This window comes from Larimichthys crocea, chromosome XV (assembly GCF_000972845.2).
Source record: "Larimichthys crocea isolate SSNF chromosome XV, L_crocea_2.0, whole genome shotgun sequence".
NCBI lineage: Eukaryota > Metazoa > Chordata > Actinopteri > Sciaenidae > Larimichthys > Larimichthys crocea.
The window spans coordinates 18,966,913-18,994,334 of record NC_040025.1 but is presented as its reverse complement, the minus strand read 5'-3'; the positions used below and the strand labels follow the sequence as shown (position 1 = coordinate 18,994,334).

The following is a 27,422-nucleotide window of genomic DNA, read 5'->3' as shown; positions in this document are numbered from 1 at the left end:
CTGTGAATAAAGTCAGAAACACATATGTATTTATATCATTTATACCCATGTACAGATATAGTTTGCTTCATCAGCAGGCTCATCACATCAGTGTGAGTGGATGCCTTCAGGGATAAAGCAATTAGTGGATTGAACTGAGTGCCAGCCTTCCATGATTAAAAACACAATTTATAATTGAAGAGCAATTACTCTTACTCACTGCTGGATAAATGTCCTTAAAAATGGTAAAAGTTCCACAGGTTCACATTGTTGGAGTGATGGTGCTGAGAGTATGAATGATGGCTTTACATCCACAGCAGGAGTGTTGAAGTATTTTCTGCCGTGACATGCTTGACTTAAAGGTTGGTTGGAAAAATGAGGAGCGGGGTGGTGATTTAATGTCTTTAAAAACACTTGTCCCTTTCTTAACCCTTGAACAAGGCATTTCAGTTCCATCTGCTCCAGTGGCCCTGTTCAGTGACATCAGGATAATGTCGTGTCCAATCATAAACGATCATTACACGGGAGGAAAAATTGCTTGGTGTTGTGATAACTTTCCAGAGGTATAAAAACCTAACCACTTTTCAGTGGTATCTGGTAAGCCTTCCAACATGGATTTATTTCTCAAACCAGGCTTCTTGGATCATATTTCATCTTCTCTCCACTACCTGAAGCAGCATGCCCCCACCAAGGCAGTCTTTCACAGTTTTTGGTCGTAGTTGTTTTGGCAGTTTTGATGGAAAGTGTAAATTAGTGTAAATTAAAATAGCATAACAAAATAGCATATAATAAAAAATACTGAATCATTAATTTATGCCCTGTTTTATTTCATTTAATATATTTTACTTCATCTGCATTCCTTCTTCATACCTCTTCATGGGAGTTATTACTTAATAAGAATTTATTTAAAAAACAGAGAGATGGTGGATGTACATAAAAAAACAATGAGTACCTCCCTTTGTGGCTGTCATCTAGCAGCAGAGGACCTTAAATCAACCATTAAGCTGCAGATCCTGCATAAAAAAAACTGTTTAATGCCCAATAAAACCAATGTATTACCGATCATGTTATTCAGTATGGTACCACCTAGTCTACTATTTATCACCCATGATAACAAGCTTCTGGGAAAGACTCCCAGTACTATCAACCAAATGGAGTGTAGTCAGAAAGGCTTTGCACTAACAATCAGCAGCATTATAAAAAGGAATGATGGTGTTTTGACATATTGACACGAGGATAGATTGCTCTGGACCATATTGCATCCCTGTCCCAAAAGCAATCTTGGCCGTTGGTAAAAACTTGTCTAAGCGATGACTCTGCACTACAGTACAGGGAATAATTGAGACGTCAGTTGGACACTCATCTACTGACTCAGTATTCTTCACTTCTGCTCTTTGGGGGGCATGTGTGGGCTCTGACATATTACTGCAAACCTTGCAAACCATGACGTGCCAGATTCTTGAGAACTTGTGAGGCACGAGTGAGGATGCTCCTTTTTATCAAGTACAGAGTGGGTGTTTTTTATGTGGGCTGGACCAGCAGAGGACAACCTGACCTTGTGATCATCCCAAGAACACAACATGATATTGACCACACAGAGTAAACACACCTGTCTGTCTGTTTTGTGCCAATAATGTCAATGTTTCCTTCCTTTAAATGGGCCATATTTTGAAACTTATAATGTTTATGACAAGTATTAAATATAACCCATATGTTATCTTTGTACATCTGCTAACAACCTGTAGCTATTGACTAATGTGCTCCGGCATTAATGGAATACTTTGGCATTTTGAGAAATATGTTTCTTTGTGTTGTTGCTGAGAGCTAGATGAAAAGATCGATACCACTCATATGTATACAGCGAGCAGATGGTACACTCAGATTAGCTTAGCATAATGGCTGGAAATAGGGGGAAATAGCTAGCCTATCTCAGTCTAAAGGACAGGACATTTCTACAGGCCAATAATGAATATTTCATGGCTTATTTGCTAAGTTAAGGAAAAAACTATTTGAAGTTTACACTGGATTATGAAGAAGAAGCAGTGATTTCCTCGAGTCTTGTCATCACTGTGAGGTTGCCAGGCAACAGACTAAGACTAATAATTTATTTATTTATTAATAAATCCATTTATGTTTTCTTTTGTTGTTGTATAGACGTGTCTAGACAGGACAGGAAAAGTTAATTAGTGAGTTTAAAAAGCTTGCTGTTTTCAACTGTTTCCAGTCTTGATGCCACGTTAAGCTAACTGTCTCCTGGCTTTAGGAAAGTGGTTTAGATCTTCTCATCAAACCCCAAACAAGAAATGTGTTTCCCCATGATTTTGAACTATTCCTTTCATGGTTTCCATGGACTGATTTTAGAAACATGAGGAGTTGTGTTTGATTTTTAACAAATACCTCTTGTGGTTTCTCTTACCAGGAACTCCATCCTAGACTTTGTTACTTGTATTGAACATTACTTCTTGACTTGATCTATCCGATCACAGAGGGAACAGCTGTAATATCCTGTCTCCCCTAAATAATATATCCCAGCTCTCATCCTGACAAGGTCATGTATATTTAATGCCTGTTTTTGAAACAATATCCTCCAATGGTGCAGGGCACGACAAACTGGAACAACAGCAAATAAGAGGTTACTAATTGGTTAGTTAAAGATTTATGGTGAGAAACAGGAAGCAGGAAATAGGAAGTGGAAAGCACCAATGGTTGTGCTTGATGATTTGACTTGAGAGCCTTCTGCGGATGGGCGGTAATGGAATAATGCAATCACGACTGACAGTGAGTGGCAGATTTTCATTGTGGTTCCATTTAGCCTCTGTATAATGAACAGGCAACATCAATTCCCCCTTAATGACCTGAGAGCACGGAAGAGAAATAGAACATGACAGACCAAGGACATGCTGAATCCAGAGTGGATTTTTGCAAGTGTGTATTGTAGCAAAGAAAAGTACAACTTGTGTCTAAGTTGTTCCTTTCCGTTGACCAGGGCTGCTTATCTGTATTCATAACACACAAATTCACTATGAAATGGCTTGGGTCGCGTACATGGGAAAAATCCCTGCAAGCGATGTGTTGTTACTTGCCATTGAGCAGCCTCTGCTTTGAGGTAGATGCACTGCATAGAGAGAACAAGTGATTTCAGCCTTGAGTAAATCTAAAAAGGCCCTTTTCCATTAGTGAAAGGAGGTCAGATGCATTAGGTCCTGGACTCACCGCAGTCATTTAGACCCTCTCAAAGCAAGGGATGGCACAAACCAACATCTAATCCAAATACAGTACAGTGGAACAACACTTCTGAGCTCATCTTGGATGTCTGACAATATTTTGGTTGTTCTTTAAGATCATCTTTAAACTTATAGCTTGAAAACATCCGGGCTACACCAAACTAATTCTTGCAGCTGTCTTGAGGGTTTTGGGGCATCGTTAAAATGAAATAATGGCTTCCTGAATCATGCATGGGATATTGAAATCCTTTAAAAGGGAGCTGATGCAGATCCTGGTCTAAGGCTGTATTGTGCCGATCATGAATTATCCCCGTCAGCCTTTATGAGAGCATGCTCCTCACTTTTCCAACACTATGAGAGTCTATTTAAATGCCAGTTTGGATTTTCTGTGCTTTGGATGTGTAACTATACAGTCATAGTGCTATAAATATAGAACAGCAAGCCATTCTTTGTCTGAGAATATTCATGCATTTATCACACCTTTCTAATGCATCCATTTTATTTCCAGAAATGTATCTTGCATTTGCCAAAATCTTTTCTTTCTTTTTTTTATTTCAATTTTTTAGCCAAATAGTTATCTTTATATAATATTCAGTAAAATTTCTACTAGACAGGTAACAGGCAAGAAAGTTCAGATCCAGATTACAGAAGCTCAGTGGCAAAACCAAAAGGCAAGACAGAAACACAGCAACTAGGCACAGCAACAAACGAACACTGAGACAAGTGGATACAAATATTAAATACACTAATGAGGGCAGGATAACAGGTCACAGGTGAAAACTAAGCAGGACGGAACAGACAATGAAAACTGGTGGAAAATGCAATAAAGGCAGGAAGTAAAGTTACAGATACAAAGAGAAGGGAGCATTGCAAAATAAAACAGGAAACACTAAACATGAAAGTCCAGCTTAAACCAAACAATATTTAGCATGAGACAGACATGACTAGATATCAAAACATTTTCCTCTAAACTTGTTACACTAAAAATATCTAAAGACAATTTCAACTGGCTATTCATACTTTGCTGCTGTACCTGATTAACCATTATAAATATTTGTTATTGTTTATAATATTTGCAATATGTGATGGCCATTTTTTCACTATTTGCTTTCAGACCACGATCATAAAGATAATTAAAAATAATAATTAGCTGCAGCTTTCTCTTTTAAAGAATTCAGTGGGTGAAAGTGACCTGGTACAAGTACAGACATTCATATTTGTCATCTAAAAAAATGGGAAAATGAGAACAAGAAAATGTGACTGTGTGCAGGTGTATACATGTGAGCATGTAACTAAAACTAGTTGAAGTGCAGCATTCATCATCACCATATGAGATATGGTCGGACTAGCCTTTCAACAAAGATGTTAGAAAATTGGAGATGATTCATCCGAACATTCTACATCTCAGAATCCTCAACATCTCTATCAACAGCCATGATCTACGATGACAGCTGCTGAAAATATTGTCAGAAAATGGATCATTCCAAGCACTGTGCTATGTCTCCAGAGAACAGATATGATCCATCACAATGAGAAGGCATAAAGGGGCTTTTCTTGAAAGCAGGCTGTACATTACTGGTCAACTGAGACAAAAGCTGCTCTGGCTGCTTTTATTGAATATGAATAAAAGAGCAGGGAACATTGACCCAGTTTGAACAAATTTTACCAAGATTAGCAATTAATCACCATTCACCCAACTAAAATTATTCTTGACAGTCTGAGAGTACTGATAATGCATATTGAATTGGACCTTTGCACAAAGTTTTTGTTTGATTTGTTTTTTCCAAAGAACTTCAAAGGAGTTTTTTAATTTTATTTTAGGTAAAATTACTAATTTTGAGCAAGACAGCTGTCAGCTAATCGCACTAGAACTGCAATACCTATTTCCTTAATTCTGTAAAAATAATTTGAAAATAAACTACTAAGACATAATTAATGTTAATTAATAATTAATAGTAATTTATTCATGGATAATGCATTGCTGCTGCTGGTTTCTTTTTATAACTTTGTTATTTATAGCATATCAAAATTTTCTGATGAAATCAAAATACAGACAAGTTTGATTATCTTCTAATTTTATTATTCAAATTGTTTGCTATTTGTTGCTTTGTTACTGGATTGGGATATTGCATCGCCGCTATGCCTTGCTTCCAATGTTGCCTGTTGACCACTCATGGTATTGCAGGGGGGGGGGAATCACATGCAGATCAAAAAGATCTGATAAAATGGAAAATAGATGTGTGTAAAACTGTAGCCAGGACACTTCAAACTGCAAAAAAAGATTAATTATGAATTTTTGATTCATGGAAGTTTTCTATTTATAAAACTTTCCTTGAGCTGAGAAAAGCAATAATCTATGAGGGAGTCTATGGGCAGAAGTCTGAAATACTTCCTGCATTCATGCGCTTGTTGATGCCAGCTAGGTAAGGGGAATTGTCTTTGGTTTAACATGTTACTCTTCATTACTATTTGTTTGTTATTTGCAAATATGGTGTTTGTTTATTAAATATGAGTGTTTGTACTGGCAGTGTTTACTGATGTGAAATAGTAATTTACCTGTTTTGGGTATGATAGACTGAGACAACCCATGAGCAGTTCACTAGATTGAAGGGTCTATTTAAGATCGATGTCTGTGCACTTTTGTGCAGTACTTATTGAGAGTCCTTTTTTATGTACAATTTTGTTACGTTGGTTGCAATAGGTAAATATAACTTTATAGCATTTTGTTAGTCAGTGAGTTTCTTGAGCCTGGCTCCTACGACCTACCTAGACCCTCTGACCAAGCTTCCTCACATTGCCTTTAAGTGAATGGGCTGACATTTATGCATTTTGTTTTCTAACACTGATAAGTCAGAGAAGGACTGTAGCAAATTGAGAAATATAACAAGCAGCAAAAGTAACTGCTACCTGCTGTATACTGTTATGGAATTTTCTATCCTTAGGTTACACGAGGCCTTGAGGTCCTCGGCAGTATTGGTTGTTTGGCTTTGGTTGAGAACAGTAGGTGCCAGTCTATTGACATCCGTTGACGTTCCAATCTGCGTAAACAGACATCTGTGTCTCCAGACTAGAATATGCTGACAATAACACCTGCATGAATAAAAACATTATCTTGACTAACTCTGGGTGTATAGTATTTGTGGTGTTATCTTGGGGTTTAAAGTTTATCCACCAGGATGAGTTGGGCGGAATGTGAGACCGGCTCAGGCACTCCAGATGTACTTTGAGTGTGTCTCTAATTCTCCTTGGCCAAGCGTCAATAAATAATACAGCATAAGACATCAGAGGCTCCTGAACACTTTCTTCCTTCCTGACCTCACCATTGACTTCAGCAATTTTTCCACATCTATACAAGCATATATCTGCTCAACATCAACATTATCAAAATTGTAATATCTTCATATAATTAGAGAAAGCGTTTACTCCAATCATAATGTAAGTTTATGTAGCTCAATGGCATTAAAAGCATTACATTTGTGTTTTCTCAGCTTCTGAGAAATATAATATTAAAACATTTAACGGGGCTACATATTTTAAGTTTGAGTGGATGTAGTTATCATTTCTTTTTAAGAGCAGGTAAAGGCTTTGTATCAGACTAGATGTGACAGATATGGGCCAGGTGCAATGTAACAGTGTTGGTTACTGACAACAACCCCTCCAGGACTCTAGTCTCGAATGATCAGTGTCATGTTAGAGGGAAGTCTAAAGGGAGTTTGCAGTCTAAATAAAAAGGAGTATGTTTTGGTAACAAATGACAGCCACGATGAAAATGAATTATGGAATAACACTGAATAAGTCTATTAACATTTCCCTGAAGACAAAAACATCAAGACCCAGATAATGCATCTCCAATAATTTAGTCAGATTTTTATCCAAACACTCTGTGGCATACGTCTTAAGTAGTAAACATCTGTGAAGTGTGATGCTGTCAAATATGCAAGATTGTAGTCACAACAAAGCAGTTGGCGTTCTTGAGCAAAGTGCAACATCAGAAGCTGAGGGAGTCTCCTGAATGTTATGAAAATGAGTTTATGAAGAGAGATGTGTGTTATTTTTAATCCTAATTTAAATAAAATGGTGTCTTGAAATCCTCTTGTTGCATGAGAGTATAGCAGTGAAAGATGACAAAGAATACAGAAACACCTGTTGGTTTAGCCATCTGTTAGTTAAAGGGTAAAATAAGACATTTCATAACCCAGAAAAGAAAAAAAGAAAAAAAAAACAACGGAAATGATTCACATGATTAGAGAGGTGAGTTTCAAAGGTGTTCGAATGGCATACAGTGTGAAGATTCCCACATACATAAAGTGGGATTCGTCATTACATGTGTTTCTAAGTTTCAAAACGTAGGTGTGATATTCACATTATGAGACCTAAGACCGCTAAACAAGGTCATTAAACACTTCTAGAGCCGTTTCTAAAAATAACGAAAACATTTATACTTTGGTATCTGTCATGTAACAACATGTACTAGTACTTTACTTGTGTTATACTGTATGTATGACCTGCTGACTTGTTTGTGACTATGTTTTTATGTTACAAGTATGACTGTCATTGTGCCCTCACATAATTGCCATCAGGGAAAAAAAGGAAGTAAATTATGATTTGAAATTGTCTGATTGGCAACCTGTACATGGCACACCCTAATAAAATAACATTTTAATTAAGATCAAATCACCACATTTTAATTCATATTTTCTGCCCTCAGATTAGCAAAATCACAAGGAGTGTTCTCACACAACATAGGAATACAAAATTTAATTAATGGCTTGATCTGAATAGCAAAAATTACCTGTAGATAATGAAAATGTATGCTAAATACACATGTACCTCCACTATGCGTGACTGCACCTTCTACAACAGATCATAAAAGCCCTAAATTAAACGATGCAACCTACACTGACTTCAACATTCATTAAACATGCAAACAAATCAGATTATTTTCTTGGCACAAAGGTGACTTTAAGGTGGCTTGTTAAACAACATCAGTACAAGAATGAATAAATGAATGGACTAAAAAATAGCTTCTATGCTAAGGCCATAACTGCCCTAAATGATCACATGACATAACTCATGGACTGTTGCTCTTTATATACTGTATGTATGTGGATGTATGCACTGTTGTTTTGTTTTTTCCCCCCATGTTTTTATCCCTTTTTATCTCTGTTTTTTTTGTGGGGGTTTTTTTAAAGCTGCTTTTAAAGTTCCATGTTTTATACTATATTTTTTGTACTTCCTGCACTGAAGACGGCACTTAAATTCCGTTATGCATTGCATAATGACAATAAAGATATTCTATTCTATTACTAAAGATCTTCTCTCCTTCCTGACTGGCTTTTGGAAGGATTTTAGATTTTCTATCAAAGGAGAAGTCAGTCTACGTCGATTTCGAATGCTGCCTAACCCAGAAGGTTTCTCCCTTTTCCAAATTGTAAGAACTCGCCTGGTGTCTGCAGGATAGACTCAACAACAGACAATTCACCAAGCTGCTAGAAAGAAACTGGAAACACTTTTTGCATATGCGACACTGTCCTGGCCAAATGAATTCTGAAAAACCTACTGAATTTAAATTGCTGTACCCAGATCTTTCAAAGTATTTTTAGGCACTTTAATAACACTATAACTACAGTCCAACACTTGTGACAATGCTGCTGTTTTGTTTTTAAGCTGGCTGGATTGTGTGTTGGCATTTGGACACCTCGCACCATGGGGTGAGTCTTAAAAAAAGCAATTACACTACAAAGCTGCCAAATGTACGCATATGGCTCATTGTTCCAGCTTTTCTTGTCGACACAAGGTGAGATGTCTCATTATAACATATACAGAACAAAGAACTACAAATGTAAGATTGCTGTTAAGGTTGCAACTGTGTGATAAAAACAAAAACACTCATCCTGTTCTTATTGCAGCAGTTGAACAGCGTGGTTTCGCAGCACATACATTAGTGGACAGAAGTTAGATAGTTCATGTTTGATATGTGGATATAACATCCAGCAACCAAAGCTTTAAGTATTCATATTTACCAATTTGTTAGCTGTCATACTGTAGGTACATTTAATAATTAACATGCTTCTTTTTCTCATAAAACTTACATTCAGGATAGAGGTATATCTTCGTTGGCTTAATATATGTCAGTATTAGGGCAAGGCAATATCAGGAAGATACAATAGCTAAAATTAATATCACAACATATATCACATATATGACAACATCATGTTATGTTGAATGTATGAATACACCTAAAATGATAATGTTCATGTTCAATACAGTTTACCATGTTCAACTCTCACTCTAAATAATTTAGCTAGTTCTTAATTCCAGTTTGGTTGCAATAATTAATTCTGACAAAGTTGAAAAAGCTGAAGTTGAATAGTTACCAGTATGTTGAATTTAACCCAATTTCCTTATGTCACACAATATGAGACTGTCACAAAATATAGTACCAACACTTTTTAAAACAAAAAATGAAAGTGAGAAGGACAACTAGAGAAGGCTTACAGTAAAAATACTATCACTACACTGATCTTTAAAAATAAAGACATCCCCTCCCACCCCCTGCTGCGTGCAGTATGTTGAAGCACATTCAAACTCTCCAACAATAGAGAATCACATTGCTTGCTGGCTGGTAGAGCAAAAAAACCCATCTCCAGACCCCTGTGTAGGAGTTAATAGCACTAGATGTTAACTCTCATTGATAATGTCATGGATGCAAAGGGCTGATGAGAAGCAAACAAAGCACCTTCAGAGAGGAGCTCTATTACTCAGCCTGGCAGGGCCCCAGCCTCAGACAGCCTCTTCATTCTGCATGCCAAAGTTTTTCCTCGCCTCCATTGAAAATCAGGCTGACAAGCCAGAGTGTCCCAAAGTAAAAATGACTCACTTCACTGACCTCAACAACACAAACAAACAGCCAGGAGATCTGATGGGAAGAGCACAAACATGACTTCCACTGTGTCCAGATAAACACGGAGTAGATGAGGAATCAGAGAAGTGATACCGCACCATGTTGATATCTGTGTAAAACTGATAGTGACTCTTCACTGATGCTATTTGTTGAACTGAAGCAGAAATGCACAAATGACAGAGATTGTGTAAGGCAGCAAATACAAAATAAATAAATAAAAAATCAGAATAGACTATCTTACCTCCAGAATGGGGTGGAGGGCCACACAGTAAGACCACTCCTTGACCTTCACGAACCCTGACTGGACTTCTTCTCTGGGTCTTGAAGTTCTCCAAGTCTGTTTACAACAAAACAAAGGCAATAAAGCAAAAAGCCATAAGCACACAGAAAGATAACAGATGTTGTTTACAGAGAGAAAAAAAAAAGACCCTGTAAGTCATATCTTTGGTTCTTCAATAATTTAAATCTCTGGTTAGAACACAGCTACAGACCAGCTTTTCACAGTGCCATATGATGCAGAACTTTTGCATAGCTTCATGAAACACCCATGCTATGTTTGCATAAATGCAGACAGAGTGCTGTAAAGTCCTAAACACTTCTGACTTGAGCAGAAAGCAATTCCTCAAGTATAAGTCACACATGAGTGAATTTAATTGGAACTGCGTATTGTTATCACTTTCTGTGTTTCATCCACTGCACACAGACCAGCAACAATTAAATGACTAAGACTGAAACATCATTTGTATGGAGACCGATTACTTGTTGACAACCTGCTGAGAGAAAGCAAATACAGACAGCAATCCTTGAACACTTGGCCTTTCCCTGCCTGCTGTGGCTCTTAAAGATATCGCAGGCAGTGCAGCCAAATATGCGGCTGCCATAGAATGACATAATCAAGACGGGATTCAAAAGCAGGGAGAAAGAATGCAAAACTGACATCTCCTGTGTACAAGCACAGCAGGATGAGCCCCTGCATAATAAATACAGTACGTGATCTCAGCAGACCTTGTGAATAACGGAAAATTGCATCCAGCAAAAAAAACATTACATTATCACAACTGAAAGCTGCATTTTTCTTTGCTCACAAATGATTTCACAGAAAGCTGCCGTATGACTTCACAAATTAATTAGTTGATCATTAATTCTTTTTTATATTCGGTGCAAACAGATTGTGTGGATGCTTCAGTAGCCAATTCTAAATCTATGTCTGATCCATGGATAACAATCGCATAAAAGCCTCTCCGTGCATGAACAGATTCAACACTGCTAACTCTGGACCAGCAAGCCATCTATAGATCCCTCTAGATGTGCTAAAGCTCTTTTTATGGTGGAAACATTTGTAAAAGTCTTCGTTATCAGCTTTCTGGTGATGTTCATGTAATTTCATGCTTAACCTGACATAACAAGACATCCTCACTGTAATAATAAATGTTTGTAATTTGACTGAATATTTCTTTCAGAAGTTTGAAATTGCAATTCACTTCAAACTGAAGCTTTTAGACTGTTGCAATACCCAAAACAAAACATTGGAAACCCAGAAAGGCAGAGATTAACTTTCTGTTGGCTGATGAAAGCATACAAGTTTAATTTTATTTAATCTTGATCTTTAAAATATTGAGAGTTACTGACAGATTCATAACATGCAAACAATAATTGCTAATAAAAAACAGACTGCTAACATGCTCACAATGACAATTCAGATGTTTAGCAGGTATATTTACCATGGCCGTCATCTTAATTTAGCATATTGACATGGTGCTAGAGCACAAAGCAGATGACCACCAAGGTCAGTAGGATTCATCCTCTGAGGACCATGAACGCTGTACAAACATTCATTCTCTCTTTAAACAACTGACCAGACAACATAGCACCGCCCCCCCAGAGCCATGACAGTAGCATCACTCAAAATAATGGAGTGTTTTGCTCTACTTTTTCACCTACCTCAGTATACTCCTCTGGCTTAGTGAGCAGGCTAAGAAGCTATCTGATAACATATTAAACTATAGCTGCTCTGGCAGGGCCACTACCTGCTGAGTCAGTACATTCCAGCAGCTGCAGGAGCAATGATGCTGAATGGTTTGATGTTGTGAATCGTTTGGTTTGAGTTAATATTCTGCACACTCACCCGGATGCTGATAAGAAATACACTATCTACAGTAGGCCGTCTGTGGTTTCAGATTTGCTGCAGAAAACGTTTGGTTCACTGTTAGAAAACCAACCATTTTATGGGTACAGTACATGTGTGGTTCCTTAGACAGAAAATAGGTCTTTTTATGTTTGAGTACTTTCCTGTATCTCAAATGTCTTCAAGGCTTGTCATTAGCATAGCTTCAAGAAAATGCACCTTGATTTATGGTGTTTCAACAAGTGGAAATGTATTTAAAAATTATATATATATTATAATAAATATATTATAGAGATTATAATAATATATATATATAGATATATATATACGCATAATACATTATCACACAGACTACATGCACAGAGAAAATATGTACACACAAAACTACACACACGTGCATGTTTGCCAGATACAAAACAGTAATAAGAAAGTCTAAGGATAGTAATTTCACATGTCTGAGACTATTTTTCCAGAAAAAGTGTTTGGGTAGAGCAGGCGAAAGGAGGCAACAGAAGAGAACAAATGAAAACCTGAAATTTATTGAAAGCAAAAAATGCCAGAATAAGACTTCATCTCAAAAATAAATGAAAAGGCAAAATTTTATTTTTATTTTTTTTGATAAGCAGTTATCTTGCCCACGTGAAGAGAAATATCCTTTAGAAACCTCTGTGTATTCATAAGAATTTATATATCTTAATTTGTTAAATATATAATATTACATAAATAAAAAAAAAAAAAAAAAAATATATATATAGATATATATATATATATATATATATATATAATATATATATATATAATATATATATATATATATATATTGCAGTGCATTATATTTCTTTTAAATTCATTTAAACTGAATGCAACATAGTTTATTGTCAGTTTAGCAGCTGCACAGGTGACTGATCACTGTGCAACAACTCAACTCCACTCTTTATCACTAAGAAGGAGTTCATGTGAGGCATCCTGTCCTATCTTGTGTGTGTGTGTGTGTGTGTGTGTGTGTGTGTGTGTGTGTGCACGTGCGTGTGTGTGTACGTACTACTACTAATTATAAGTAATACAGAGCCATGTATCTGGTGTTTTATGTGCTGTCAACAACATATAGGATCAGATTTAACTCTTTTTCACAACCAGGCTCAAACATTAGAAAATATCAGAGTTGTTCAACTCATAGAGTGAAGCTCTCCTGATCAATATTCCTTTGGAGTATAGTGGGACATAAATGAGCTAGACACACTAAAAGCCAACAATGCCTGACAACCCAAGCTGTTCTGCACCCTGTGGATCATCTTATCAAGCCTATCACGGCTCTGCACCTCCATGTGCTTCTCCATGGCAGAGTTCAGGCTATTTTGAGTGCTTTCAGATCCATGAAATTGGATGTGAATTTGCATTTTTTGTGCTAGCTACATCAATGTGACCCATTGTAATGAATGAGAGGCGATTGAAGAGAAGAAAAATTGAAGCCATTCTGTTGGGAGTGTGAGCTCGAGGGCAATTTGTAATGTGGTTAAATTTGTCACCTAACCATTGGACAAAATGCATAAAGAGTTTTAAAAACTTTCCAAGAGTGCCTTTTTTAAAAAAAAAAAAAAATCATAATTACCTATAGTAGAATTTATTCCTAAGAAACTAGGAACCCCATGAACCCTTCAAGAACATTATTGCCAAAAATGTTTAATATTAGATCTGACAGGAAACTGAACTTAAGCATAAATGGAGATCATCATATAAAAGGTGCCAAATGATCATCTATTATTATCTTCCTTTCACAAGATGTGAACTTTCTATGAGTTCATGTAATTATAACCAAGGCTGACAGTCCTGTCCTTATTTTTAATTCATTTTGTGATTAGCCAGTATCAATTTTAACTAGCGGCTCAAGATGAAATATCAGGGTTTTATCAAAATCTATTGGTCCACTGACCACCAGGATTCATCCTCATACTGTCGAATGAGTTGTAGAGACATTTTACTCTGGACCAAAGTGTTGGGTTGCCAGGTCGATAAACACTGCCATCCCTAGAGAAATGAATAAAAAGAAAATATATTTTAAAAATTGACTAAAAGGCCATAAACATCTTAGTCAATTTTCAAAAGTGCAATTTACCTTTTCTTCTCAAACCAAAGTAATGTATTCTTTTTAGAGCTGCAGAGGTGAAACAGCCAAGGCTGTCAGTAAGTGTGCCAGGGAGTCACCTCCCACCCAGCTGTAGTCAAACAGCAAATGGGAAGAGCCTTGGAACCAATTTTAATGGGATGACATTTACACACATTTCATCTTTGCCCACTAATGTCATCCTTCTATAAAGCCTTTTTACCTACCCATTTATTTTTTCGGAATAGGTTGAAAAAGAGATGTGGATTTTAAAACATCGAAAATAAGTCTAGATCTAAATAAAAAATGATAGGAGCGGTGCAAAGAGTAGTTATGTGTTTTACTAAGGAGATCTCACCTCTCTCCTCTCACTGTTGTGTTCGTGTGTTTGGTTTGTGTTGTGCAAATTATACCTGCATGCAAGACCAACCCCAGTGCTTAAGCTCTGTCATGTTACCACCATTTATGTTGTTTTCATTTCTGTTGATACTGTAACATTTTTTGTTTGCATGTTTGTTTGTGTATGTTTTTGTTTTTTGTGTGTTTGTTTGCTTGTTTCTTTGTTTCTTTGGCTAGATGTCATTTTCTTTTTATGTTGTTTTCCTCTGTGTGCTTTGCTTGAAAAGTGCTATATACATAAAATACCAACAAAATCAATAAAAACATTAAAGCTGCAAGGAGCGATGGTCAGGCCCTTGCACATGTGCGCACGTCGAAATGTGAAGTTTCAGACAGCTCTGAAAAAGTACATGAAAGGGACAATAATGGAATATCTGAGAATCACAAGCCATCAGCAGGTGATTCCTGGTGATTTTTTCTTTGAATGATTTTTATGGATCGCCATGCCCACACAGTTTCCCCAAAATGCATAATATTGATAAATTTTACTCAGGAAGTCTATATGAACACACCTACCAAGTTTTAGGGCAATGGGATAAAATCCCTAGGAGGAGTTCGTTAAAATATGACCTCTTCTCAACCAGCCCGAAACACCAAAAATGTCGATTTTCATCCTTAAATATCTCGCTTCATGTTCATCATAGCCCATTGCTGCAAGAGACTTTTTTGTAGGTCTTGCCATGTTCTACAATTCGGCTGAGGTTGGAAAATTTCAGGGGGCACTATGGAGCGTTTTTGCCATGCCCACCAAATGATATTATGCAGCCGAATTGTGCATAATATTGGTCTTAACAACCACGTGAAGTTTCAGACAGCTCTGAGAAAGTATATGATAGTCCAACACTTTTGCCTGAAAATCAGCACAAAGGAGTCTCATTTTTTTCTGAAAAAATCGGCACCGCTGACTTTGACGTACCGTCACAGCCACGCCCTCAGATGAAAAGTTGTGATTTTGATAACTTTTCATTGTCGAGGCCTTAAGAACACACACGCCAAGTTTCAAACACATCGGATAAAATCCCTAGGAGGAGTTCGTTCAAATGAAAAGTCCAACTTTGGCAAAAATTGGACGCTGTACGCTTCACTGTAGCCCGGGTCACCAAGAGACTTTTTTGTGTGTCTCGGTATGTTACATACTCCCTCCAAATTTGTACACGTGGACGAAACCGTGGCGAGGGGCACCTCCAAAAACGCACACTGGCGCTGTCGAGGCATATGCGTACGTCCATGTGCGAGACCCCCAAAATACGTAATTTTACACCCGACTTCGGGGGGATAGGCAAATTTTCGTGAGTTTTCGAGGTGATATGGGCCGTCGAAGATGCGATTTACTTTTAAACATCGTTCAGCGTTAGAAATCCAATAGGGCCTCGCCCCAGCGTGCCGTGCTCGGGCCCTAATAATGACAATTTTAGAATCATTTCACGCAAATTGCCCAATAACTGTAAACAAACAAGTAAATGTTTACCAGTTGCTATGCTGCATTGTCACTGCTTGACATGGTTTGGGAATGAGAATTCAGGTGGGTTTTCACTTAGGTAGTGTTTTTTTTTTTCCACCTCTAAACTTTCTGCTTACTCAGTAAAACAAACACATTAAATGTGTCTTTAAACATCTAACATCGAAGAAGGAATGTTTTTTTGGGAGAAAACAACAAAACAGTTCTCACATAACCCTAATAGAACTCTGTGACATGCAGCCAACTACAATAGTGGAGTCAAAGCCTTTTGTAATTACTTGGAGAAACAACACCTGTGTTGCAGTGTTTAATAAAACCGTTCTAAATGGTTAAACCGATCAAAAACATTTACCAAAAATTTATAAGAATTAGGACAACCAGATCTATAAATGTTACATAGAAACCTCAGAAGTACTTCAGATAGTTGGTGGAAGTGATCATCAATAGAGTCGATGTGTCTAAAGTGTAGCCAGTTTAATTATAGTTATTTTTATTATTAATTATACTTATACTCTTATGCTGAGAGATGTGGCTATTTCTGAAAGCACTTATCTATTTTCACAGCTGTTAATTAAAGAATTTTTTTATGCAATACTTTTGACAAAGTTATAAAGTGGTAAGTTAAACATCTTACCATGAAGTATTGTCTTTATCTGGTTGAATGTATAAAACTGACTGTAAATGTATAGGGAGGCAAGAATGGTTACTGATCACAAAGTAAATGTAAACTTTATTATTGACTACATAAATAATTAATACTCAACAATCAACATGAAAGTAAAAAGTAATACTAGTAGATGTAAGAAAAAAAAAAGCATCATCTCTAACCTCTGTCTGCTCATCTTCTCGGAGGAGCATCATGCAGTAAGTTCCTAACAGTGAGTGACACATGACTGTTGAGGAGTGATAAACATCAAAGGGGCCTAATATATACAGAGGTTTACTGCTGGTGTCTCCTGACAATTACAACACTGTTATGAAGTGCCGCATTCAGAAAATGCCCGCTGCCTGCCTCACTAAAAGATGATTTGAAATCCAGATAGAGCACTTAGGATCACAGTGCAGACGATAAATGTTATTGTCCTTTCTTCAGATGCTCTCAAGCTCAAAACAGACTTAATTTTCACCTAAGGCAAAAGCAATGAATAAAGAGTACACAGCTGATGGAAATGAGAGAAGCAAAAAAAAAAAAAAACAAGAGATAGAAATCTTGCAAAGTAATTACACAGATAAAGCAGGTAGGTTCGACTGGAGCCAGTTAGAAAAAAAATGCAAATTATGTGCAATTACAGGAACGAATTTGATAGGAGAAATCATGAGCACCGAGATACAAGGGAGTCACATCCTGCATTGCTTTCATAAATACAGCTATTTCACCCTTCATTAAACACAGTGTTACCCGTGTGGCTCTATAAACAGCCCAGCATTGAGGCTGTAACATTCTTCGGGACAGTCATTTAATAAATTTGCCTGTATTGCAGGCACTGCAATCTGTTGTAAAGTGTTGCATCTTGCATCAGAGAAAATCCTTTCACTTACGCTGAAAATATCCCTAGGAGATTAGGAAACTCAATCTGGCTCAATAACCAACTAGATTATTCCTTCCAGCACACCCAGCAGGCAGGCACGAACGTTTTAAACATTAAAGTCTATATTGTCAACAGGATCAAGAACCTTTATACTTTTAGAGGTTTAAGCCAAAAACCCTAACAGAGACAGAAAGTTATATCACCCATCCTTCAGAGGATAAAAAATTTAGGTGATCTTAACTATTATATATGCACTACATACTCATGCAATACAAATTAGATGTTAGGGGAGATCGTTAGTCGATGAAAGACATTGATGTTGTTCACCATCATGAGCAAGGATTTCTATGAACAAATGTCTAAATCTAGATTACATTGTTTAAAAAGATACGCGTTTTCAGTGGTGAGCATGCTGTAATAACTGTTCGACATTTGCATTCTGCAGCTCTTCCCAAAAGAACTGGTTTCAGACTATCATACTTGATATTATTACCTGCTGCACTAGATCCGTCTATTTTCTTTATTAATGGCCTTTACCTTGGTCTTTGTTTTAGAGTTATTACATGACTGAGAGAGGTGCAAGCCCCATGGTGTTTGAAAGAGCATATTGAGCCACTCTGAGTCAGAGTCTGTTACAAATGACACGATACTGACTCTCATAACAGGCTGCTCCTCCATGAATTATTCCCTTGACCTGAGACCTGCTCAATCATACAGCACACTTAATTAAGTTAAACCAAGAGCAATAAATAAGATGTATGACACATCAGAACTGGTGCTTGTCCTCATCTGTTGACAAAAGCAGCAGGTCCCAGGTCAGTCCCAGGAAACAGATGAGACCAATCACAATGACATACAGCTTAGGTCAGGCCTCGGAAATTGATAGGCAATGTGAATATGATCAACAGTCTGCTGGCAACTCAGGGCACTGATTTGCACTATATGCCGAAGATTTAATGCTGCTTTGTGACAAAGAAGCACCAAATTGTGGCTAGATGGATACCCCGGGCAGTCTCCCTGCCAAGGATCATCTCTGCACCTGCTATGGCATAGAAACAGACATCAGAATTCAATCTAGCTGCACCATCTGTTCATAGATATCAGGGCTGTCATTTGATATGGGCTGCCCATCAAGAATGGAGGCCTCAAGTTCACCTTGCCATCAGAGATGCCTTTGACTCTAGTCTTATAAACTGTGATGGATGAAGGCTATAAAGCATCAACTATACAGGATCTGTCAAGGCCCACCACACAATGATCACAGGGATGTGAGAAGTTTAGAACTACCAGGCAGAGTAAACACTAGCACTGAAACTTCGAAGCAGAAAAACATACCGTAATGGAAACATGGACGATTCATTAGTGTTTTTTTCATTAATAGCATTAAGAGTATCAGTCCTCTGTTGGACTCTATTATGGCTGAATGTTTTTGATACAGAAGATCAAGTCTGACAACTCACGATTTCTAAAGAATAGCTACTGTGTCATTATACTTTCAGTGAACCAGAACGTCTGATGTTCAATGAAAGTTTAACTTTCTGAGGTGAGCAAAAACTGAACTGAGCTCAGAAGACCTGAAGTTAATTCAAGGTGAACTAAACCCAACTGAGGTGAAATAATAAAACTGAACATTTTTTTAGAGACTATCATATGTTTGTATTGTTGTATTTTTGCTTGCTAGAATATGTTATTATTATCCAACATTCTGACACACTGTTTAGTTAAATATAAAATGGACTTACATGCAATGTGCAGACTGGCTTCTCTGCTGACAATGGTGCCAAAAGAGTTTGATGCCAGGCACTGGTAGATGCCAACATCTCCCTCTTTATTCAGATGGCTGATGTGTAAGTTTCCTCCCATGAGAGAGAAATGTGACCCTGGCCTGGGCAGGATGAAAGAGTCATTGAGCTTCCACCTGTGAACGTAAGCAAATGATACATGACAAACAAAGACAGAAAGTTTAGATCCACTATATTCTGTCACATCTACAAGTGTGTGATGATCAGTTTTGATTAATTGTTCAGACAGGCTGATGATGATACACAAACAGACGACAATTAATGGAAAACAGAGACTACCCAGTAGTCCCAACTGTGATCAAACAGCCCTTATTGTGAAGCCTGATATGGACAGAAATAACACAGTCTAATGTGTGTTGCAGCAAAACCAAAATGAATATAACTGAAAAAAGAAGCAATCAGCAACAGCCATTTGAAAAGACTGAATAAAAAGCCTGAATAGAAATGAACAAACAGAACTCTTACTCATAAATCAAATGCTCTACATTCCTTTGACATCTTCTTTTTCTTTTCAGTCTGTTTGTCCCATCAACCACTGCCACATGAAGGAGGGCCTTTTCACCGTGAATCACAATCCTCCCCTCCAATCATAGTGATTATCAGACAAGAAGGCCAAGCACCAGGGCTGCTCAAACAAAACGGCCACATGCACAGGATAATGGTGCCTTTTGATTAAACCTCTTGTTTTGAATAATATAGGAGTTCAGCAAGTGTGTATGTGTGGAGATCAGAGAGATGCCAGCAATAAACTTTTAACGTTTGCACTTTGCATAATTAAGGCTTATGGTCTAAGAAAACCTGCTGAGCTGATGATACCAGTTCAAACGAATGCAGTATGTGTAAATTATAATGTAGACTTGAAGGCTTGGTTTCTATTCACTGTGGACAGTAAAGAGTATACAACAACAACACATGAAAAAAGGTTGAACTTGTTTAGCAGAAAACTTTCTAAATGTATTCAGATACATTTCATCAATTCAGTAGATGAAGTGAAATTGTCTGCATTAAACTCAGGCAAAGCTAGTGTACTTTTATTCTCAAAGCAAATTACAGTCAGAAATAAGAGAAAATGAGAAAAAGAAGACAGTAAACACAGACTAAAAAGACACTTGCAAAAGGAGGTTCAAGAAATAGCTTGTCATTGAAGAAATAAGACAATTAGTTTGAATGTTAGCTCCTTGCTCTTTAAATTGATTACATTTTCATACTTTTCTGAGAAAAAGGAAGCTTGAGGTTTCTATTTCTGACTTTTCCCTCCTTTGTCGGTAGGAAGGATTTAGACAAAGAGAGCAATGGGCAGGGTTGAAGAAGGGAGGGAATGAAGCGGAGCAGTGTTCAACGGCAGATTGGCTGATTAGATTGATTTAGTGATTTGGTGTTTCAGCTGGAACCGGTCCAAGAGCTGCAGATGAGACAAATCAAGGGACCATGGTGACAACTTGGAGTGGGGGCTTTATAAGGCAGCGGTCATTGGGTAGTCTTAGACAAATTAATTTGTCCTTGCCGCCCCTGAAATAGACCTGCCTACATACTCAGCAGTGAAGACTCACTTGGCATATGGTGTCCTGCTGTTGAACCTCAAAAGTACCCAAAACCTTTTAAAAACTCATTTCCAAAACTGTCACAAGTGACCTTTAGTAAAAAAAAATTAAACAAAAAAATAAATAAATAAAACTGTGATGTATGCTGACTGAACTAACAATGCAACTATATGTCCATCTGACAGGCCCATCATAAAAAAGTATAATATCATAACAGCTTGTGATCAATTTGAAAATCACTTCTTAATGTGGTATATCAACTGCCACGGTTGGTGGCACTTGCTGTGATTAAAGAGCTAATTAATGCTAAATTTGACTTGATATGGAGCCGGGCACACTATCAGAACTCAGAAGGACCAAAATACTTGCAGATTTGAACTTATAAATGAGATCCCATTTTAAAAAGCAGGACTACCCAGATAGTGGAGCCTTAATAAGTATTTCAGCGGATCCAAGTGATAGGATCTTGTACATTCATTTCAATTTGTGTCCATTAGGCATAACACCAAGGATCTTCAAGCTACATTAACGGCCACATATGCTGATGTTATGAGGGATCGTTTCAACCTATTACACATTAAATGCTTGGCTTTGCAATTTGCATTTAATTACACTGACAGGAGTACAACAGCTATGTGGCCCCATTTGATAGACTATGAATTAATAGCTTATGCGCTTGATACACTTTAAAGCAAATCATCGTTTGTCATTTGTTTTCATTTGCCATCATTTTAACGGCAGAAAAACTGGGCATTAATTTGTTTCTAACACAACTGCCAAGGGACCACTACACCTCCCAGGGCCAGTGTACTGAACAAGGACAATAAATAGCAGCTGTTTCTCTGCACCTCAGCCACCACCACGTGATTTGATCATGTTTATCATGTAGTGATAGCCTCCAAATTAGTTGCCCCATAGCAATGTATGCGGCAGCCTTGGGAAGTGATGCTGTACATAAAACGTTAACAGTAGCAGGCCTAAAGCAGCAACATGGAAAGAGAACTTCCGCCATATTATTTCTAGTATGTGTAATATACTCCGCTGGTGTTTTTCTTCTTCACTCAATCACTGTCATGATAGCAGCAGAGTTTTGGTGCATGATTCTCTTGGGTCACTTGATCTTTTCAGTGGTCAGTGATACTGATGACAGGAAGCTCTCAAAGTGAATTCTACAGCGGATCAATGTCCACCCGCCAATGCAAATATAAAATAGACCAAGAACTGGGGCCAATTAATTCATCATTCTCAAATTCACAATGACTGACAGTGAAGCTAAGTGCTACAGGCAGTGAGCAGCAGTGAGCCATAAGGTCCATAAATCCCCAGTTGTCCCAGGGCGATAAATTCAGTCCCGCTTGATTTTTAGTACAAATGTTGGACTTGACGGCTCTGGGATATTACCTGAAGGTTCTGGGTAACAAAAACTTAAAAGTGTGCATTAAGTCATGCCTGCAGGTGTTACCTGTAGAAGGGTGGTGGGTGTCCCTGGGCCTCACAGCTGAACACTACCTCTCTGCGATTCTCGCCAGGTTGAAGGGGAAATACCACACTGCCGGGTTGTTTGGTGAACACGGGCCTCTGCAGGACTCCACTTCCTGGTTGGAAAACCAACAAAACTGCATCAGCTTTGATGTCCTGTTGTGGCTGAGAAAACAGTTTTGCTTGCAAGTAGATTTCGAAGGCTTACAGAGGAAGGGAAGTAAGTGGAGCACAGTGCTGCTCAAGAGATGGCTGAATCACAGTAATATCTATGCTTGGCATGGATCTGTCGGCCATGCGAGCAGAACCCATGAGCATTTTTCATATTAGTCGTAAAAAGTTGCTAGATCCCTGAGGTACTGCATAATCAGGCTGGTAACCTTCATAAAACTTTAATGCAAACATCTGAATGTACAGACTTGTCAAAGGCACACTGCACTGCCGCCATGCTTCAGCACAATTTCATCTAAACCCTTCAAACTTATCACCTCCTTCCCAGGAGACGTCATCCAATAAGAAATTTGAAAAATAAATGGCACAACAAATACTGAGAGTAATATGATCTCATTTTAAATCAACCCCTCTCATTCGAGCCATCAAAATGGTGCCCTATGTGAATAGAAAGGACAAAGAAAAAAGCCAGTAATTTTTAACAGCTGGAGGGAAAGTACTTTTGAGAGGAGCCATTTCCTTCCTGAAATACAGAATCAGAACAAATTCTTGTGCTCGTCAACTGTTGGGCATGCAGTCAAGAGGGAATTTCTAAATATACAATATACAACAGGGCATTTAAATGAATAAAATAACTCTAAATTCCCCAGGTAATATTAAAGCATTGCTAATCCATTTTCTTAGAAAGAAATAACACAAAGACACCAACAGCGGCATGTCTAGTGTCACAGTCGTTTCTTAGTCAATTACGAAGTGCAATATTGAATGCATGTTGTGCAGGCAAAGCTCACAGTAACAGTGACCCATGGGGTAGTCAACACTTCATTGGAATAAACATTTCTTTTAGTGCTGGAAGAGGAACTCATTTGGATTTGTCAGAATACATTTGCATTTCTGTAATGGCGTGAAGTGGGAAGATTCTGTAGGTAGGGTAACTAATTTGTATGAGAGGCAGGTATCCTTTTCAAGTCTCTGGCACCATGGGAGTACAGGTTTATCCTCAAGACTCAAAATAACTCTCTGAGAGGGTGGAGCTGTTTGACAAGGGACCTTGTACGCTGATTGTTCCTCTCCACAAGGATAAACCTCTCAGAAAGTTACATAGAATAAAAGGCCGCCTAATTATAATCTTTGTTAGATGAAGCGTGTCCCTCGAAGCAGCGCTGAGAGATGATTGATTACCAGAAGACACGTCTTGTACAGTCCATATTCAAACACAAATCCTCACAGTCGTACACAAACACGGAATCATGATAAAGCCTGCAGTAAACATAAGATGAATCACTGTGCCTTATCAAATTGATAAATGATTCCAGTTATCAAGTCACAAACATTTACATTCAGCATTATTTTGAAAAATGCTTAAAATGGCGCTACTCAGCTGGAAGCCCAGAATATGATCTGCGTACGTACCACAATATGTTTTGTTTTTTTGATGTTACAAGTTCCTTCGCCTAAACAAAACCTTCAACTACAGGGCATATTTCATGCACTGCAATTAACACTGTTAATCATGTATGCTGCACTCCACTACAGAGAATAATGTTTAAAAAAAAGAAGAAAAAAAAGATGATGCCACAATACACAAGAAGATAAAGGGTATTCATTCCATTTACTCCTCATGTCTGGCAATCATAAGAACATTAACTTTGTATTCTTACAAGATTACAGTGAAACACATTTTTTCCATAAACAATTGCCTTGCAGTTGTTTTTCTGAACAGTTGCAACAATTATTTAAGGTTGTTACAGCGGTTGTGTAGGCTAACGACTCAATGAATGCATGGAAACTAAGAAAAACATTGCTCTACCTCACCCTCATTTTATTTCTATAACTACCTGATTGGGAATGTGGGGAAAGGTTGTCTTTGAGCACAGTGAATGATTCATTGTGCTTATCTAATGTGTTGGACCTTGACTTATTACTTGCTCCCTGCTGTTAAAACAAACAGAACAACCTGCATTACCACTATTGCACCCACAAGCAAACACCCTAGTCACAGAGCAGTTTTGCATACGCTGGTGTGTATTGCACTTTTGATCAGTCCCTAAATGGACTGCAGTGCACAAACCTAATTCAAGATGCAATTAATGGTAAATTAATCAATAGAGATATTTGGTTGCAGCTCATTCTTTCAGTTATGGTACCACTGAACTGACCTGATCTTTGGCAGCACCATGGTAACTGTTATTATAATGGTGAATACGTGTCAGAATAAAGAGAAGGGATTGAGCTCTGGGGGCTGTGCTTGGGGGCTGAGTTCAAACTGATGCAAACGCTCCGAAACTCTTTCGGTGCACTAACGAGAATGCATGTATGATGCAGTGGGAGAAAGTTGAATCATTTTTAGGCTTGTTTTTTGGTAATCAAACATTTAGGTGCTACGCACTACACCAGTACCGGGCCAAAGGCACCAAGGGATTAGAATTTGACCAATAATTATAAGTGTTTTTGGACGTTTTATGTCATTTTACTTTTAATTTAATGGTCTACCTCCAATGAGTGCTCTGGGGACACAAGTACTGCAAATATATTGACATATGCCAGTTGTTGGGATGACAAATGGAAAATGTTAACATAATGGCCAAATTGCACCATGGATGCATACTGGAAAAAGTAGTAAAAGTTTACGATTTAAAATCAAGGCCGACACTTTTAGTTGACAGATTGTTACCCTTTTAAGATCCAAGCGAAATTCAAGAAATCATGTTGACACCAGAATGCCAGAATCTGATGGCAAGTTCAACTCTGAGCACATCAGAGCACAGAAAGTGGAATGGAGAAAAGGCACTCTATCAGAGAAATGCACTGATCCAGACTCCTAACAGGAAGTTGACTGCACAATGGACAGGACTGAGATGGAGGTCATTATGAAAGGGTCCTTTAAAAAAAAAGGGCCGCCACACTCCTATCTGTCACCTACTGCCAGATGGTGATATGTGCAGCTGTTTTCGAAGGCTCCTCAGACAACACAAGACCCTGCTTCGAAGCACAAGTGGAAGGCAGAGGGAGCTGTTTAGGAGGCTGAAATAAAAACTAATCTCAAATTCAATACTAGCTGACAGCAAATGAATTCCTCCAGCTTACCTCAGCATGAATAAACAGGCACACAGGGAGTCGGCTGTGGGGGAGGTATCGGTCGTTTGTGAGGTCCCAAATCCATTCGTTTCAGCTCAGGGTTTTATGCATCAAATAAAAAAAGCCAATCTTGCTTTTTAAAGCATCTTTCCCCTCTGTCCAGGCCGATAAGGTACACCTTTAAGGTCTCTCTCATTCAGGGGCTGCAAATGTTACTCCAGAGCAGAAGGGGTTTTAGTTTTTTGAGCAAGCTATAGATTTGATGACATCTAAATGTTGGGAATCTATCTGTGGAACTTAGAAATAAAATATATTAATAATTTGATATTCCAGCTGAAAAATAGTGAAAAAGAAAAGATAGTGAATGGAGAGAGCTACATTCTTGTCATTCCAGTATTGAAAAAGTGATGATATATTAGAAACACAAAAAGAAATAGCCCATGAGTCAAACTACTACAAAATGTTACACGCCATATTTTATGACTATCATTATCAGCTATGGTGTACTGTACTGTAGTGTACTACAGACTCTTGTTAATTAAGTTAATTACATTTTCAGTGACACCGTCTGTAAGGAGGGAAATGTGGCCAACACATTCCCAACCAATACCCAGCATGTCACACCATTTTCCAGCTAATCAAAGCAAGTGCATCTGAAATTCAATAGCTTTGTATCCAGGGTATCCAATGCCATGTTGACTGGGGAAACACAGAATTGATTAGGTCCAACTCCATATGTGGGAATAGCGCATTAAAGCTATTTTTTGTTGTTGTCGCTCTCTGTCTACATAAACTCAGGAACATATTGCTTCTGAGAATACCATTTGTCATCTAATTGTAGTAATATTCCTATATTTTCTTACTCAAGATTGGTTAAGAGGTTATTTGTCATACACCAGCTGCTATGGTCTACAGTAATGGAAACATTCATCATGCTTTAAAACTGTACCGTAATGTTTCCATAGTAACTTACAAAATGCCTGATTTGACCATTAGTGGTTTTCACTTTGACAAAGCAGCAAATAGGTAAATAGTAGCAGCAAATAGTGTAAATATTTCTTTAAAAAAGCAGCATGAATCTCATAAATACTGTTAGTAAGCCATGAAACAAATAAAAAATATATATTTATTTAATTTATTTATTTATGTTTACCAGGACAAGCCACACTTTTACACTCTCCAATTAAACTACTCCATGTGTGAGTGATTAGTGTGATGCTGAAATTAAATGTTTAATCCTTTGTGATAAATATAAATCAGGTGATAAGTGAATAATTACTACCCTATCCATGCTATCTAGATAACACAGGTAAAAGGTTCACATTAATGTAATCTTTACAGACCAGTAACTTCAGTATCAGCACAGAAACGCCTTGGAGGGCTGCTCACAGCTCCTGCCACAAATATATATACATTGCTGTTTAATTGATAACGATGTATTTACAAGAAATGATACATGGTACAAATTAATTATTATGCATCTATAATTAACACTACACTGTGTATACAAACACATTTAAATTGGATGATCTTTCATTCCTGGATAAAGCGAAAAATACAGGCAGCTATGGGAGGAAGATTCACTTGGGAATATTCACATATACAGAACTTCAAAGATGCAATAAAATCCT

General features: G+C 37.7%; 1 protein-coding gene across 3 annotated transcripts in view; it reads right to left on the bottom strand.

Annotated features, from left to right (window-relative positions):
• cntn3a.1 (contactin 3a, tandem duplicate 1) overlaps positions 1-27,422 on the bottom strand; it is a 79,385-nt gene that overhangs the window by 40,172 nt on the left and 11,791 nt on the right. For all 3 annotated transcript variants that reach the window (XM_027288595.1, XM_019274686.2, XM_019274685.2), the window contains exons 3-5: positions 22,526-22,658; positions 19,463-19,638; positions 10,349-10,444 (exon numbers count right to left, since the gene is read on the bottom strand). In XM_027288595.1, the coding sequence (XP_027144396.1) occupies positions 10,349-10,444; positions 19,463-19,638; positions 22,526-22,658 (405 nt within the window). The remainder of the gene's footprint in view (positions 1-10,348; positions 10,445-19,462; positions 19,639-22,525; positions 22,659-27,422) is intronic.